At 46.6% G+C, this 18,463-nt stretch overlaps 1 protein-coding gene across 1 annotated transcript; it reads left to right on the top strand.

The window, feature by feature from the left end:
- Window positions 1-11,897: 11,897 nt before the first annotated feature.
- Window positions 11,898-15,248, top strand: ELOVL3 (ELOVL fatty acid elongase 3). Its single transcript, XM_048310546.1, has 4 exons — window positions 11,898-12,010; window positions 12,756-12,887; window positions 14,090-14,241; window positions 14,816-15,248. Exons 1-4 carry the CDS (start codon window positions 11,898-11,900, stop codon window positions 15,235-15,237), a joined length of 819 nt encoding a protein of 272 aa, XP_048166503.1. The 3' UTR covers window positions 15,238-15,248.
- Window positions 15,249-18,463: the final 3,215 nt, after the last annotated feature.

The following is an 18,463-nucleotide window of genomic DNA, read 5'->3' as shown; positions in this document are numbered from 1 at the left end:
AATACTGTTGCCCCACATGGGACATGGTATGGAGTGATACCTAATGTGTTTTTACTCACCCTGGACTCTAAGGCAAACCTAATGGGTGCAGTTGGACAACCTGTGCACAGCATTGTCTGATGGTCCCACTGCCAGTGCCCCACACCGAGGATCAAGGGCTCTGCTCCGTGCTCCCACTGGGGCCACTGCAGTGCTGGCATGAGTTGGAGAGTAACCTCACTGCCACAGCTGCCCTCGCTGGTGGTTCTAGGCTCTGACCTTGCTTGCTGTTCCATGTGTTTCTTTTTCCAGATGCAAGATGTGTTTCTATATGCAACCTGTGAAACAATAGTTTGGCTGGGCTTCTAGGATGCTGTAGGTTGGGATAGTGCCTGTCTCTGAACTGGGGGCTCTTCTGAGGCCAGGCAGTGCTGTCTTCCCTCCCCAACCCTCAGGTTGCAGAGGGGCGAACATGACTTTGGACGACCCATCAGCCTCGCTCTGTAGCAGCCCTTTGTGGCTTCATTCCCTCTGAGCTGAGGATGTGGAGCCTAATAGTTCCCAATGGGAGGCAGAGGGAGATCAGAGCACAGTACTAATAGATATTAGGGGGAAAATGGGCATTGTAGGTTAGTAGTAGTAGCACTGCCTGCCTGGCACCTTTCTGTCTGCAAGTTGAAATTCAGAAGTTGATGGGATTTGGGGTTTATTTTTAGATAAAAAAGAGATATTGCCCCAAGTTTTCAGCATTCTTGCCTGTTGCCAGTTGCACTATGGTGACCTTGTTGTCATCTCCTAGCAGATGAATTTGGACAAGGGGGTGGAGGTGGGGCATTTTGTCATCTCTGAGGTGGAAGAAGGAGATCATTAATGCTGCCTACGTGAGAGTTTGTATGTTTAGATTAGGCTGAATATAGCAAAAGAGTTGGCAAGCTTGCAGCTTGGTTGGATTGTTTTGAACTTGGAAAAATAAAAAGAGGGAGAGGACAAACACACCATGTTTGCAAACTGACAAACATGTACACCAACAGAGGCACTGTGGCCTGATAAGGACAGAGACCTGCACATTGCTTTGTTTGCAAGCAAAAGAGCAGAGAGAAATATTTAGGACCCAAGAGCCTGTGTGGGCTTAAAAAAATGTGAGTCTATTTTCCTATGCTTCCTTCTTGCTATTCACAATTTCAGAAAGAAGTTCAAGCAAGCACCACATGCAGCATTAGCATGTTGTCTCCTATCAGATATGCTCTTAACTTCTTGAACTTCTCATGGCTGCTTTCATTCCCACAGGTATTGCAGAGTTAGGAGGCATGTCTATCGAGAGAGTCAAGATATATATTAAAGTCTATTAAAAAATGATTCCACAATTTGGTGACAACTCCTTCTAATGGAGTAAAGCACTAACCTGCCCAAGGACCCTGTGAGTAAGAAGTGGGTATTCAAAAAGCACCCCTGAAGTAAAGAGTCTTCCCTAGGGAAAGCTGTGTACTGGCTTAGAAATTGTCAGGAGCCATTCCTTAAGTTATAAGGTGGTTTTACAGAAATATTTCAATATACTCATTATACTTTTTAAAGATGAAGGCTCCTCTAGATTTTCTAGATTTATTCCTGTCCTCTGTAAATCTTTTCCTATTAAACACATAGCTTTCTCTCTTTTCTCCTTGCTATTCTTTCAGTCTTGAATACAGAAGAAAAGTATAACAAGGCCTTAAGCTAGTTATTAAGTTAAATTAGGAATAATGAGTAGCCTGTCACACACATTAAAAGCCACGGTGGGGGAAGGGATGTAGGTGAGCTTTATCCTTCATGCAGCTCTGCCTTCATCTCAGTCCCTGATCTCTGGGCACAGGGCCTGCAGTTTCAGACTGCCCTGCCTGTCATACGTACTGAGGCACACACGCAGGGCTGTGGTGTAACTTGGAAAATTAAAAAATAGAAACTGTGGTTTATGAGGCAGAAAGCAGGGATCAAGCTTTTTTTTTTTTTTTTTTTTTTTGCCTTCTTTTTTCCCCCCCCCTCAAGAAAAAGTAGGACATGAGTCAATACTTTTCAGAAGACTGAAGAGGCCTCACCCAAGAGCTGTAACCCCAGCTGAGCTGTGCACAGGGCACAGCTGCCTTCTGCCCTTCTGTCTTGCTCCTGGTAGGGCAGAGGGATCATGAGCAGGTTCCAGCAACACCCCCAGTCTTGCTGCTGCGTGCAGATCTCCCTGCAAGGGCCCCGAGTGGCTCCAAGTGCGGCAGGGAGGTGTTTGGGGCACGCTTGAGCCAGCTTTTCAGGTTCACCCGGCCCCACAGCTCCTCACAAAACTTCTCTGAGTGAGGCACGGCAGCCCTGTGATTGGGAGCCATCCCGGCTTGGAAACACGCTGGGTTTGCAAATGAATGTTTTTTCAGGTGATGGCTGCGCAGCTCTTCCCAAACCCTGGGCTGGGGGCACCTCCTTGTGGGAAATAGGGAAGGGGTGAAGCCACACACTCGCATGGCTCCTCTCCTTAGCCAAGTGCCAGTGGCTGCAGCATTGCTGGAGCACGCAGTGGGGCCTGGCACTGCCTGGGAGGCTGCTCCCCTGAAGGACTTTGCAACCAGCTCATAAACTACTGCTGCTCCAGCCTCAGTGTTGGCTTTGGAAGGGTCCCCGCACACCAACCACTGGCAGCATCTCCATAGGAGAATCTGGCTGTGGGCTGCAGAAGGGCCGCATCAATTCCGTATCTGGTTTTTCCGGCCGAGTAAGGTGGCGGCACCAAACCGTCAACAAAATGTGGCTAAATAAAGAGGAGCCGTCGCCCTCTACAGGTGAGTGTGAAGTCGCTCCATCTGGCACAGGACAGCGGAGAGAACACGATGATTTTTACTTACCCACCGTATAGTGACAGTGAGCAAAGAGCACCTCTGTGACAGGAACCCCTTCCCTTTGCCTGTGCATGGCTCAGCATCAGCCTCTCACCTCTGCCTGTGGGTATCTCCCTCATGGCCCCCATGCACCTCTCTGATGCTCTTGAGAGTGTGGGCAATGCTTTTCTCTGATGCTTCCACATAACAAGTATTTCCCACAGAGGAAGGCTACAAGCCAAGCTCTGCAAGTCCCCAGTCCCCAGCAGTGGCCATTTGCCATTGAGACCACTGTTGGAGCAAGCTAGTCCCTCTGTCCCCACCAGGGCCTCCTTGGGGCTGTGTCATGGCAAGTGGAACTGCACAGCGATTCCTGAAGGCAGTGCAATGGAAAGCGGCTTTCTCCCAGGTACTCAGGCAAGGCATGATCTCAAAAACCAGAAATGCCCATGGTCCCTTCCAAGCTGTGCTTTTGGAAGGGCTTCCCAAATCCTTGCAAACACCAAGGAGACATTACACACTAGCTGGGCACTATGTCTTTCAGGACAGCTGAGGGCAGCCAATCAGTCCAAATATCTGACCCGTTTCTCAGGATACAGAAAGCTCCTCCCTTCTCTCTCAGCCTCTTCCCTCTCGCTCAGGGACTGCTGCTAAGATGCTTCCCCCTCTCCAGCTGAGTACACTTACTCCCATCAGGACCACTCTATCTGCTGCTATAAAAGACTCTGGGTGGGATGCAGCTGGGACTAGTTACTTTTTAGGTTCTTACACCTGCTTTCTGTGGTGTCCATTGTAGGAATGGCTCTGTAGCAATCTTTTTAAGGAAAACTTTTGAATTATTTTTTAGTAATACATCTGTGCTAGTGCTATGGTAGTGATGCTGCTGACTAACCTAATCCCATCTCCTTTGACTTCAGTTGTAACCATTTCTATAAGGTAAGTTCTTCCAAGATCAAACCATGTGCTGATGTAAAACTCAGCTATTTTAGCAAAGAGCTTTGCAGAGTTGAGTTTTCTTCTGTTATTGGCAATCCTGGAAAACCAGAGGGATCCTGCTTGATTGTGAAGAGGTGTAAGTGTGGTTACAGTGATATGCAGAACCATTTATCTGTAGTTCAAAGGAAGTTGGTTTTGAGAAATCCAAGATAACATGGAAGGTTAGAAGAATTATTGAAAACAGAATGGTATGGTTAACAAGGCCAACAGCAGCCCTACACATCTGATGTTTGCTCTTAGGACAGTATGTCAGTAAACAGAAAAATAATACCCAAAGCATTATTGAAAACAACACAGATTAGCCTGTGTATCTTGCTGGGGAAAAAAGAAAAAGAAATAACATTACACAAGAACTTGTTGTTCTGCAACACAGGGAAACTTGTTGTTCTGTAACACAGGGAAAATCCTGTGTTATAATGAAAACAGAGTTCATCAGATGCTTTGGATGGAGTTGAACTTCAGTGCCTTTCCTGCAAATCTTTGGGTAAGGTGATCTATCAGTTCAGGCAGTAGTAACGCTAGATTTTGGGCTCTAGGCAGGGAAATATTAAAGGCTATGCCCTGAATCCACCAGTGATCTACATGGACTAGTATTAAGGACAGTCTTTTAAGCTAAGCTAACTGGTAAGGAGGATTGAATGGTTAATTTTCATAAAAACTAAACAGGTAAGCAGCTGAGGGCCTTGGCAAGAATAAAAGACAAAACTGATAAAAGCTGATCTCAAAAACCCTGCCTGTAGTTTGGGCTACAAAGTGGGGAGGAGCTGAAAACACTGCAGACCTTTTGGCCAGCATGGAGACACCTTTCACAGTTGGGTGTTTGGATTGCATCCCATCCACCTTTTGTCAGGACTGCCCAGTAGCAAAAAGAATGAGCACCTGTACTGTAAGAAGAGGTTGGGTCTGATCAGGGAAGTTGGATTACAGTAAGCTTCGTAAAAAATGGGTTGAAAAAAGCCCAAATGCCAAACAAAGGCTTGAAGACTCTTCTCCTTGCAGTCATACCTTGCTAACCAAGGAGTCCTCTGACTGTATTAGTTCAGAGCTGGGTAAAGGAGTGTGGGTTCCCATTATCAGGACTTTCCAAAGAAGTTTCACAAAGGGTTCTCCAAAAAGCTGCAAAAAAGACACAAGTAACTGGTGGTGACAATCCAGGCTTTAGTGGGGATCAAAAGAGTCTCAAGGCAGAACCAAGTAGAATGAATGCTCATTAATTTAGTTTTGTTAAAAAGCAGAAACAAACACTTTCTGCTGGGGTTAGAGGAATAGCATTTAAATCCTACTTCTGTAGCTGGGGGGTTTTATAAAGCAAAGCTCTGAGCTTTGATTTTGTGCTCACAACTTTGTCTGAGGTTGGCAAATTTGCCTGGACTCTACAGTCTTGATAGACTTCAGGCAGAGGAAAGAGATGATATTTTGTGCATGTCTGGTGTTGGTGTAACTTCTGCTAACTATGACAGCAGATTATTCAACTGGGGACTGGAGCACAAGAATGATTAAGTGGAGAGGGGCCAACATAGAGCCATTGGCAAAGTCTGGCTGTGAATGACCCTGGGGCAATTTTGCTTAGTTTAGCAAAGCAGAAGATGCTTTGTATTTTTGAGAATGCAGAGTGAAGAGCTCTTACACACCATGACCAGTGTAGGCAACAGCTCACATTGGCAGTATCATCAATGCAATAATGTTGTTATTGTGCTGTGGTTTATTTTACTCTTATTTAAAGCACAGGACCAGGTCTGAGAAATACTGAATGTTTGTACAAAGTCTATCTTTAATGAACACTTCAGAAAACACCAATAGGTATGTGCATGAATGCCTACAGATGTTCTTAAACTTAGCATGAACTTTGAGACTTCTGTGATAAAGGCATAGCTGATTGGTTTGTTCAAAGGACACCTTTGATCTTAATCAGAAGTCCTTTAATGGTATATTTATACATGCATTTGTTCAAGAACTTGTTAGTTAAATTAGTCTCAGCCTCCAAATTTTCAACTGTGAAAACAGACACCGATGAATTAAATTAGTAGATTCTCTGCAAATCTCAGGTTCTCTGGTTCTGTATGTGTATCCAACTATTGCTTGAAGACATAGCAACTCCAGGCAAAAGCCCAGCTGCCCACTCAATGTAGTTGTCTTAATCAGTGTTTCCAAACACCAGCAGGCCTACCAACAGGCTTTAGAGAACAAAAGGGTTCGTAAATTATAGGGTATCGACAAAAGAGCTCCTTGGAGGTGATTTGCATCATGGATGTTTTACATGTGATTTGTAACCCTTAGCTTAGAGTTGATAGCATTCTTGTGAAGGGTCATTGCAGATTATGACTCCATAATCTTTGGGTTAATAGCTCCTGATGTCATCACCATTTTGTTTAACCCTTAGGATATAAGATAGCCCCTTTGTTATTTTCTCTTCAAAGATCTTTCAAAGTGGTAAGAGCAACTAGGTCAGAGAGCAAGAAATAACGGACCACTAGTAAGGACTCCAAGTGGTCCCTTCTGAGAGGTCTCATATTCCTATTCAGTGCATCTGCTTTGGGTTTTCTTTCATGCTTGGAAAGCACTCTCTTGAATGGCAGAGGGAAGGCAGACACAACCAGTGTGTTCCCCATATATTTAAAAATATATGTATATGCATGAAGGGACAATACGTTGTTTTGCTCTATGCAAAATTGTTCTCAAATGCCCAAATTCCTTCATCATCACACACATCCTTGAGAAGGACCATGCCCAAACATTGTACAGGGAGGGTCTGATACAGGTACGAGGGCTGCTGATTATGGCTGTATCTTGCCAGGCTACAAAGAAGAGATGCTGTTGCTGAGCTGTCTCTCTTAATGACCTCTAATCAAACCTCAGAGAGCTGCAAGGAAGGATTGTTTCCTCTGATACTGTGCAGATGTTAAACCCTAAACTATTTGTAGCAGCCTGTTTGAGTGACTCTTGCAAGGCAATGAAGCCTATCTGAGGCTGGGGAAGCAGAAGGAAGACAGATGGACTGCTTGCATAGAGCAGGGGATCCTCTCTTCCCCCTGGGCCTGAGGGCATGTTTCTCCAGGGGAGGACAACTAACACCTCCAGAGAGTCAGGAAGAAGCACAGCAAACCTCCTGCCTGCTCTTGCTTTTGGGTCTCTGTTCAGCAGGTGATGCCTCCCTGCACTTTTGCAGTGTTTGCTCCCCTCTAATGGCCAAAGATCTGAGAGCCCCTTGGTGGAGACCTTGGTGTCACAGGCTGTGGTGGCTGGTGCCCTGTGCTAACAGACCTGTGAGGCATCGAGCCTCAGGTCCAGGCATGCTCACAGTTACCCAGCGCTGTGCTGTGTTGGGGTCACCCACAGCTTTTCCTGCAGCTCTGATTGCTGAGGTTTATCCCGTGGTATTCTCTTACATCTCCAAAGAAATGTACGTGTGCCATGGCGGCTGGTAGAAAACGTTATAGCTAAACTTGACAAAGCAAGGCAATGAAGGCAAGTTGGTAAATCTGCACAGGTCTTAGTCCTCCCTGAGTCAGTGTCTCCTGCCTACCTCCTGACTGAAACTCTTTGCCTCTGACCCTTGCACTGCAGCTCTTCCCTCTCCTTGGAACAAGTGATGCCCACTGCCTGGGTTTTACCCAAGCCAGCTACTAACAATCTTCTGCAGACTGGCTCTTACAAAGCCTCAATCTATGCAAAAATGTATGTGCTCCTGTACTTGAGGCTTTGGTTTTCAAATAGCTATGCTATTTATTGAGTCGCATTACTTGCTGTTGCCCCTTCTAAAAAAAAGCTCTTCAGAGCTGCCGACATACAAAGTGCCAGAAAATGTAAATAATACCTCATTTTGCATCAGCTTTTGCATTTAGGGATTATCATAGAATGGTTTGGGTTGGAAGGGATCAAACATCATCCAGTCCTAGCTCCCTGAAATGACCAGGTACATCTTTAACTAAATCAGGTTGCTGAGACCCCCATTCAGCCTTGAATGTTTTAAGAGGTAGGACATCTACCATCTCTCTGGGAAATTTGTTCCACTGTTTCACCACTTATGTGAGCGTTAGTTTTGTATTAGCTGAGTGTAAGCCTAATAGCTCAGGGCAACTCCTCGAGCACCTTCTGTCAAGTTCTTTGCTGCAATATATGTTAAAACTAGGCTGCTTTCCAAAGTTAGGGTATCAATCAGGAGAAAAGGCTTGTTTCCTTATCCTTACCATTTCTTCTCACCTATTAAACCTACTTAAAACAAACTGTGATACATGTAAAATCATGCTTTACCTGCCATGCCACCTCTGTTGGTGTCAAAGGGGTTAAAAGATATTTTGATCAAGAAAACAAAGATTGTTCTTTGTTTTTGTAGTGTGGTTGGTGTGGTGATGAAGCTGCCCTGGGAGGGCCCTTATATGAAGTCTTATTCTCTGCAGTCAAGAGGGTCATATGGAATCAGGTCATTATTCTAAGCTTTGATGAAAGCATGTGCTTGTGCAAGGAGATCCCTCAATGGCTTTCACTGCTGTGATGTGTAAATCACAAGTAGCAATCACAGGCAGTACAACAAGCTGATTTGGAAGTGGTTATGCGCAATACCCTTGCCTCCTGGGCAAAAAAACCTCTCTGTCCTCTGCACTGGTGGGGGTGGCAGCACAGCTCAGACGAGCAAGGCCCAGCTTGAGTGAGGCTGACTCTGTGTGCACTTTTGTTCTGCAAGCTGTCAGGTATCTCATATTTAAGGCCAACCTGAACTGGCATATTATACGTGGAACTAATTTTTTTTTTTTTTTTTAATTAACAACTCTGCCTCCTTGTTTCCCTGTTCCCACCTGCGTGCATCAGGCAGGTAGGTGGTGGCAGTACAGTGACAGTCAGCTAGCCAAAAAGCAATTGAAGACTTTGGTGGCCGCACTGCCTCTGGCCCACAGTCATCATGTTTTGCCCTGTTCTAGTTATTGTAGCTCCTCTCTTGACTCCTGCCTTGTACCCACTATGTTTAAGTCCTATGGACTTCTTTGTGCAGTCTTTTTTGTGTCACTTGCTATGGAAGAGGTTGATCTGTGAGGCTAGGCAGCTGTAAATGCTTGTTGTCCTTTTACTTTCCTAAAGTTTTAGTTTTGTTAATTTGTAGTATTCTTAGAAAAGAGATTATGTACTCTGTCTTTCTAGAAACCACTTCGTGCACTTTGTATGGTACCAGTTGTTACTCATTCTGACTGCTGCCTGGAGTATTTCACAAACATCTATATGCTCTCAAGCCTTGACAGAAGGCAAACGTGCTATCTACCACCAAAGTAGTCTATTTGTTGTTTACTGTCCTGTTACAGGAAATTTATTTTAAGACTTGGGATACAAAATGTGGTATTTGTGCAAAAATCAATTTCTTATACTCTTGACCACAGGGCAAATAAGAATGTAGGTGATGCTCAGTCACCATATCAGAAACTAGTTCTTTCTCCATGTGCATTGGTGAAAAAGTGAATCTTTACCAGAAAACTGAAACTCTTGTTGAAAATAGCAATTTAAGCTTTAAGTGAGGATTTAATCTATTTAGGGCTACCTCACAGAAGAATTATTTCTGGAATGCTGTAGAAGAAATCTAGTGGGACCCAGCTCTCCATAAGGATTCACAACCTTATTTCATGGTCCTCACAAAATTTGCATTTCTCTTTGAGGTCCTACCTAGCCTTTATGAGCTCAAAAGAAAGGCATGGAGGCTTCTGTTCCATAGGGTTTCTGTCTCCTTCCCACTCAGTTGGAAGACAGAAGAATGAAGTGCTCCCCTCCCATTGATTCAGGGCTGCACCCTGATGTTCCTACTGTGTGTGAAGTGTTGCTGGGGCTCCACTTCCTCACCTGCAGCGGCTGAGCCCTGTGCAGTTCACTGTAATGTGTGAAAATAAGCTCATCTCTTTATTTACAAGTCACTCTGATGTCCATATTGCATGTCAGCTTCTAAAGCATTCTGAGTCCAGCAGTGGTTCTGAGCAGTGCCAGTGACCAGGCACTGGACTTGGCAGCTCTCTGCATGCTAATCCACCCAGATCCAGGAGTGCAAACAGAGGTATTTGACACTGGGGAGAAAAGAGGATAAACAGAATGTCACAACTGTATCTGGATTGCGCAGGTGAGCTTTCAGTCTGTGACAAAGCCTGCCTTGTTAAGCAAGACAGGTATCTCAGAGGATGCTGAGAGCTCATCCCTGCTGTCTGCTTCTGTTCTCTACATGTGTTGTTCAAGGAGACACCTGGGGAGGGCTGCCAGCTGCCTGGTCAGGTGGTACCAAACAGCTGCAGCCATGAGCTTCTCCTGTAGCTGAACATGCCACCACCTAAGAGATGGATAGACAGGCCTGCCCTAGGAGAGACATTGTTCTTGTTCATGTGGCATGAAACAGTTTCAAAGTGAAAACTTTACTGAACCTAGAACTAAATTAGGAATAAGAAATTATGTCAATATCAGCACCTTTTCTACTCAGGTAATCCAACTCATCCTTGCATCTCCCAAGAGGTATTTAAAGGTTGTTTCTTTTGTCATATGGAGTCTTACATAAAGGAGGCCTTGTTTAACAGTTGCTAAAGCATAGGTCAAACAAGCAGGTATTTTGTACTTGTAGTGCCTCAAACAGATAACTGTATTCCATCTAAGAACAGCAAATCCAGACAATATGCAGGCAAAAAAGTCAGCAACAGTGAAACCATTGTCAAGAGCATGGAGGAGGATAAATTTATAAGGTTCCCAAATGTGGCTTTGCTGCTGAATAATGAGACTGAATGTCAACATGTATGCATTAGAAGCTAGCGCAAAAAGTCTGTGTTACTCTGCTGCCTCTGCTCTGCTCTGCTCTTACCCTTGGCTTTATTGCTGGTTGCACCTGGTCTTGTGGTGTGCCCTTGCGACAGAGGAAAGTTTCCTTCAGCATGTACCTGAATATTCCGCCTGGTGATGCTACTGCCCAAAGTAGGCGATGAAAGATGAAAGACAAGTGACCCAGTAATGGAGACTGCACAATCCCTGACCTGCAGTCCTCTGGAAAGGGCAGGACCTCCTTGAAGCTGGAAACACTAAGGTGAGAGCTGTGCAAGGCACAGTGGGAGCTCATGCCATGTACAGGGTGTTTTCCCTGTGTGGGGTATGGCAAAACCACTGCTGCTGACATATAAGCTGAACTTTCCACAGAAAACATGCAAGTGCTCTGCAAAATGGGGAGCGTAAGTTGGGAGTGGTGCAAAAATCACCAAAGGATTTTAATTCCTACATGTCAAATTCTTTCCTGATTTTCTCATGCTGCTGCATTGTCAAATACAGAGAAAAGTGTGGATGCCCAATCCCCAGAAGAGTTCAAGGCCTGGCTGGATAAGGCTTTGAGCAACTTGGTCTGGTGAAAGATGCCCCTCCCCACGACAGAGGGGTTGGATGATCTTTAAGGTCCATTCCAACCCAAAGCATTCTACAATCCTATGAAATGTCTCACACAGGCAAATGTTCACCTGTTTGAAGAGGCAGCAGTTAAGCAGATGACTCGTGTGCAGGTGCAGTGAGACAAACCTGCGTGAGGCAAACCCCTCCCAAGTCTGTGAGCTTTGTAGGGTGCTGCTGTTGCATGTGTGTAAAGACATGACACTTGGGTGAGACACCAAGATGAGTGATCAGAGGGTGCAACGAGATATGCTGCATTCAGGGGATTTTAACTGTGCTGGAGCCATTTTCAGCTGCAGGAACTTACGTAGGAGATTACCCAGAACCCATCTAGTCTCCAGCAGCGGCCAGATGCTTCAGTCTATGGTGAAGAAGGCGCAACTGCTAACTGCAGTCAGGGCAAGGGAATTTTTGCCTGCTGCTGGTTGATAGTGTTGGAATCACCCTGCCCATCTGCTGAGGGACGAGCTGGGCTGAATGGGGCTGGTACCCAGTGAACGGGAGGACCCACCGCTCAGCCTCCCTGGGTGACCGGAGCCTCCCCCTCCTTACCCAACACAAGGAGTAGGAGGCTCCGGTTACTCGCCGGACCGGCCGGCTCCCGGTCCCGCCCCCCGCCGCGGTGCGATGTTGGGGTGGAGCGCACTCCCGGGACTATATCCACTGGTGAAGCGTGCGGGAGTTGCTCGTTTCGGGTCGCTCCCGGGGATGCTGGATATGGAAACGAACACTGACCCGTCGGAGCTGCAGCTGCTGGGGGCGTATGACTTCGAGAAGAACTTCAATCACCTGGAAGCCAGGAAATGGATGGAGGAGAATTGGTGAGAGGAGAGGGAGAGAAGGTTGCTGACCCGGTGCATCCCGGACTCTGGGTAGCCCTATTGGGTTCTGCTGCTTTTAGCAGAACAGTTGTGAGGATCTTCAGTCCCGAGGAGGAGAAGTTTGGGGGTCTCTTGTTGCATACCTGAGGCTGTGGAGGAAGGGCTGCAGCAGTGCATGCGGCAAAGCAAACAGTGGTCCGGGTGGTGCTACAGCTTGTAGGGAGATGGTGATGTGGCAAGAGGGTAAAGAGCAGCCACGAATGGCCACTGCAGCCCTTGCACTGGCAAATAGGGCACTCAGCCCTGCCATGCTGCACTAAAACTTGAAAGGTGTGGGATGTAACACAAGGCACTTGAGGCTCTAGCTTACGTGAAGCAGACCTTTTTAGGCATCCTATACGGGCATCCTCTGCCTGTAGAGTCTCATGTGTAAAGGGATGAAATGCATTGATGTATTTGCTTTGGATCCTGCTCACAGGATACCAGAACCTGCGTCATCCCATCAAGGTCTTGTGGAAATCTCCATGATGTAACAGTTGGCTTTCTTTTGTACAGTTCCCAGGGTTCTTGTTTGCTAGCTTTTCTCACTGTCAGGGCAGGCTTCTTGTGACCAAACCCAATCTTAACATGAGAATGGGAGATCTTTTGTTTCTTGGTGAGAGTACTTTCCTGAGGCTACTGAAGTCTGGCTAAAAATAGGTAAGTTTGGGTCTTTTCCTGAGTGCTCCCTCTTCTCTACTCGCAGGCAAAAGTCTTTTATTATTGGTTTCATTTATTTGATCACGGTCTTTGGAATCCAGCATTTCATGAAGGAACGGAGGCCCTTCAGCCTGCGTGCACCACTGACCCTGTGGTCCTTCAGCCTGACCTTGTTCAGGTAAGAGCCTCTGCCAAATCTGGAGACAGTTGTAGACCTTCCCTCAGAACCAGACTGATGGAAAGTTCTGGTTATCCACTATGTCACTAGGGAAATTAAATTTTTTCTCTTGAAGGCCCTTTCTAACTAGGGGAGTGACCTGCTTATACAAGTCATTTATTTCTCACCAGAAATATTCCAGCAAGTCAAATGAGTTACAAAAGGATTGCTGGGGAGGGTGCTTGAAAATCATTAGTGGATAGATTTGAATGTGAAGCCTGCAAGAGCAGAGATCTTCCCACATTGAAAGGGTGCCTGCCAATTGCGAGTTTGATTTGAGGTCTATTACTCTTTAAAATTTAGATTTCTTTCCCTTCCCCCCCCCCCCCCCCCCCCCCCTTTTCTCTAATCCCCTCTAATCCCGTTGTGTAGGAGGTGGGGAAAATTCTGCTACACTCACAGAAGCACAAAAGATTATCTAAAATGTGTTTTCAAACTGTCCAGTCTTAGAGTAAAGGTTTCCTGTAGTGGCCATGAAAATATTTCAGCCCATGCTCTGTATTTAAACAAGCAGGTGTCAATTTTAGAAAATTGCCCTCATCTCCACAACTTTTTCTGTCTGTTTGGTGGGACAGAGGAAGACTAGACTACTGCCTCTGTAACTTTGATAAGGTCAAAGAGACACTGGTTGTCCTCTGTCAGGGCAGGGTATGGCAGTGGTCTGTAAAATCACAGGTTGTGGGAAAGGGGAGGCCAGGGGATGACTGTTCATGGTCTGTTCAGAGACAAGCTTGTGCAAATGAAACATATAGGTTGATAACAAAGAAAAAGTGGTATTTCTTCTCATAAGCTGTAGGAGTTGCCTGCCGCAGGAGGATATAAATGCTCCCTGTGGGCCCATGTCATAATGGTGAGACATCAGGACAGTTGTCCTCCATTTCTCATCAGGTGGGGCAGCTTTTGCTCAAGTGCCTCTTCAAGCATTGGAAGCAGGGGATGTAATGAGGAAGCACTCTTTAATGCTGCTCTGTTTTGCAGGAATAGGTTTTAAATCCTGGCTAAAACTTGTTAGGAAGTCTAAGAAGGCAAATTTTGTTTAAATGTCTCCGAGACTGCCCTGAGCATCAAGGTGGAGTTAACTGAATATCCATAGGTGCAGAGCTATCAGAGGCTATGTTGAGGCCCTGGGCACAGTATTCAGCTCTCCTTTGGTTTTCTTGCAGTGTCATTGCAGCCTGTCGGGTCTGGAAGCAAATGGCCTTCCTCCTCCTTACCAAGGGATTTAAGCGATCAGTATGTAGCCAATCCTTCTTCATCCACCCTGTTTCCAAACTTTGGATGTATCTATTTGTGCTGAGCAAACTTGTCGAACTGGGTGAGTCTGAAATTTCTCCTTATCCTGTGTGTTTATAACTCCTTTGCTTTTACAAGCAGATTTTCTTCTACAGGTCTCTGTCCAAATGCTACTTGGAGAAAAGGGTTGTTTATCCTTGCATGTGTCACTCATTTTCTTGCTCCCTATTGCTCAACTCAGATGATATGCTTGCTCTCCATGGGCTTGCAGCCTGGATCCCCAGGCCAGTGCCTGGACTAGGCAATTCTGCACTGGAATGACTGTGGCGAGGGGCCAGCAGACAGGCAGGGAGGGCTGGCCTTTCCACCGAGTTTTCATATAAAGAAGTAAAGAAGAGCCGGTCTGAAGTGCAGTGCATGTAGATCTGGGAAAGCAAACCTGGGGCAAGGGGCTCTTATACTACAAACATGCCAGCAGGTAGGGTGCCTAAATGGTCTTTTTCAATACAGATTATTTAAATGGGAACCTAGGTTTTGTTGGGATCAAACCACATAATGGCTTCAGCATTGAAGTTTGCTTGGTCTGTCTCATGTGAAAACTCATGCAACTGCTGTGCTTTCACCTGACTAATGATACACCTCTCCCTCAACCCCAGGTGACACTCTGTTCATTGTTCTCCGGAAGAAGAAGCTCATTTTTGTCCACTGGTACCACCACTTAGCCACGATGATTATAGCCTGGTGTGCCTATAAGGATATGGCAGCTGGCTTGGGGTGGAACGCAGCCTTGAACCTCAGTATCCATTGTTTGACGTACTGCTACTACACTGTGACAGCCATGGGCATCCGGGTACCCACCTCCATCGCCATGCTAATCACCACTTCACAGATGGTGCAGATGATGGGATTTGTAATAATGAACATCTTTTTGTTCTTCTGGAAGGATAATAAGCTCTGCCAAGTCAACTGGCTGATGTTTTTCTTTTCAACTGTCTTGTATACCACTTTATTGGCCCTCTTCTTCAACTTCTTCATAAAAACTTATCTGAGTAGCACCCGCAAATCAAAGGGGGATTAAAACCGAAGGATGGAAGAAGAGATTGGGATGGAAGTGGGAAGAGAGGGAAAGGGGAAACTTTTTGCTTCTGTCTGAAGCCCAAGTGCCTGATGGGGTTTAGGAAGAGATCATTGTGGGTAAGAGCTTTCAGCATAACTTGCATATTGGCCTTTGGTGTATCTGCCTTGCAGTGGGTGGCATGCCAGAGTGAGGTGCGAGTTGTGGCAGGCTGGTAACAAGAGAAAGAGAAAGAGGCTGAGGGCTGGAGACCTCAGGGTTGTGGTTCTGCTTTTCCTTCTTCTCTGCATCACTTGGGTTTGCCTTGTGCCTCACTTCCTTCCTGGGGACTGATAGAATCCTGCATGCACCAAGACTCTCCTTGGAAAAAAGGTAGGGAAATTCCTCTCAAAGCAGCACTGCTCTCTCCATGGTCCCCAGTTTTGGGGAAGAATAGAGCTCAAACCTGCTGCTACTCTGCAGGGAAGCCCTAATTTATTACTGGTGGGAATAGCACTGAAATGGAAAACTCCTGCTGTTTTTTAAGGCTATGTAGGGAGGGGATCTGTCTGGGCTCTCTCTTCTCTGTGATGCAAGGAACTGCATCCCATGAACTTTAATGGGTGTTACCTGTGGTGTCCCTTTTGTACAATATTACACAATCTATTTAACTTGAGTACCTACTGCCTCAAACCCTAAAAACTGAGCAGGGTCCAGCTCTGTCCTGCAGAGTGTGTCAGGCATTGTCAATGGTCCCAGCCCATGGCCAGTCTCATGGGCTTGGGACAGAAGGGTCCCAGAGTCAACTCCTCTCATGGTGCACCTGCCACTGGGAGAGGTGTTAAAACAACTAATAAATGCTATCATGTATGGATTGGTTAATTGACTGATTTCTTTGATGCCTTTTTCATACTTGACCTTCATACAGAACTATGAGAGGAGTGCTGCTTTTTCTGTCTCAATACTGTCTCTTCCTGAAGGTTAGAGACATGTCCAGCAGGCTCTGTCCCTCTGTGCCTACCCCTTCTGCAGTCATCAGCTGGTCCTGCTGCCTGAGTGCCTTTGCTCACCACCAGGGAGCTAGAAGTGAGAGAGATGATAAAAAAATCAGGCTGTTGTTTTACCACCTGAACTGAGCATGTCACTGTGCTTCATAAAGCCAAGATGTTCCTCAGAGCCTGAGTCCAATTGTCCAAGCCTCTGGGTGGGTGTTGGCTCCTACCTGGTGAATGAGATTTGGCCTTTCACAGGGCTGTGGGCTGCACCTTCAATGCTGGGAGATGGCAGCAGCCTGTGCCCTGTCCAGCCTTCCCTGACAAAGGGCTACTGCTCAGGATTTGGCAGCATGTTGGGTGGTGGTGTAACAGTGCTTTCCCCAGGTGTGGGAAAGGCAGGACCAGTCAGCTGAAGTGTTGGGAAATAGGAGTAAACTGGCTTCCACATTTAGAAGGTCTCTTTAGAGAAGGGATGGTGAACATACGGGGGTAATGGAGTGGTCTCTCTTCTGCATGGTGTTATTTGGGGCACTTTCTGTAACAGCTGGTCCTGGTGGAGCAACTGCCAGCTCTCCTCTTATTTGTCTACAGCTGCCCCAGGAGTGCTCCCTCAGCTGTGTTGCACATCTGTGCCAACATGCAGAATCATAGAATCATCAAGGTTGGAAGACACCTTTAAGATCATCAAGTCCAACCATCCACCCACCACTACCACTGTAACCACTAAATCACATCACCCAGCACCAGATCCTGATGCCTCTTATGTACCTCCAGGGATGGTGACTCCACCACACTCCTGGGCAACCTATTGCAATGCTTGACCACCTTAACAGTGAAAAATTTTTTTCTAGTATCTAATCTGAGTAATTTCCTCTTGTCCTCTGTAGGGAGAGTAGAAGAGACCAGTCCCCACTTCACTGCACCCTCCCTTCAGGCAGTTGTAGAGAGTGATGAGATCCTCCTGAGCCTCCTCTTCTCAGCACAAAACAAACACAGCTGCATCAGCCATTCCTCACAAGCCAAGTTTTCTAGATCATTCATGAGTCTTTCTGGACACACTCCAGCACCTCAATGTCCTTTCTGAACTGAGTGGCCAGAACTGAAAGCAGTACTTGAGCTGTGGCCTCACCAGTGCCAGGTACAGGGCCATGATCGCTTCCCTGGTTCTGTTGGCCACAGTATTCTTGCTACAGGCCAGGATGGCATTGGCCTTCTTGGCCATCTGGTCACATTGCTGGCTCATATTGAGCCCAAGCCCTTTTCTTCTGAACAGCTTTCATGCCGCTCCTCCCCTAGCCTGTAGCTGTGCCTTCAGTTCCTGCAATACCAGTGCAGGACCCAGTATGTCACCTTATTGAGCCTCCTGCAGTTGTCCTTAACCAACTAATTTGTCCAGGTGTCTCTGTAGAGCCTTCCTACCCTCGAGGAGATCAACACTCCCACCCAACTTAGTGTCAGCTGCAGATTTACTGAGGCTGTACCCAATCCCCATGTCCAGATCATCAATAAAGATGTTAGGACTGGCCCCAAAACTGAGTCTCGGGGAACACCACTAGCGATCGTTGACCAACTGGATTTAGCGCCATTCCCCACAACTCTCTGGGCCTGATGCAAAACACTTGAAGAAGTGGTATGTTCACAGTTGCTCTTTTTCTACCTAAACTGCCAGTCTTGGTGCTTCAGAGGTGATGCTCTGTGGGATGAGGTGAGCTGCTCCATCCCCCTTGCTCTACAGGTGCTGCCCCCACTCAGCAGTGCAGAGCAGGGCCCTGGAGGCAGGGCTCTGCATCTCCAGAAGGCTTCAGCCCTCTAAGAGCTCTTTGTAGCTCCATCCATACAGGCTGCTGGAGTGGGAAGTATCTTTCAAGGGGCAAGGATCAACCCAGTAGGAGGGTTTGCAGAGAGTATCTTGTGGGAACCCTTTCTCCCCTTCCAAGAGGCATTGCAACTTTTCAAATAGCCACATCCCTCCACACAAAATGAGGATCCTGCCTTTCCAGTGCTGTCAGGAAGCCTTGCCTTTCCCCCCACCCCGCAGCCCCGTGCCTTCCCCAGGGAATGCAAACCATCAGCCAGCCCAGCATCAGTCCCTTTGCTCTGCTGTCCTCTCTGGCAAAAGAAGAGAGAGCAATAAACTTCCCAGACCTAGCTAGAAAGATTTTATATCGCTGTTGTTGTTTGGCAAGTTGTCTGCAGTGCTGACCTGTGGGTGTGAGGAAAGTGGTGGTGCTTTCTGGGGCTTGGGGAGCTAATAA

The sequence above is a fragment of the Corvus hawaiiensis genome, chromosome 8 (assembly GCF_020740725.1).
Source record: "Corvus hawaiiensis isolate bCorHaw1 chromosome 8, bCorHaw1.pri.cur, whole genome shotgun sequence".
Classification (NCBI taxonomy): domain Eukaryota; kingdom Metazoa; phylum Chordata; class Aves; order Passeriformes; family Corvidae; genus Corvus; species Corvus hawaiiensis.
Note: the sequence above shows the minus strand (reverse complement) of the source record. Positions and strands in the feature narration are given on the sequence as shown.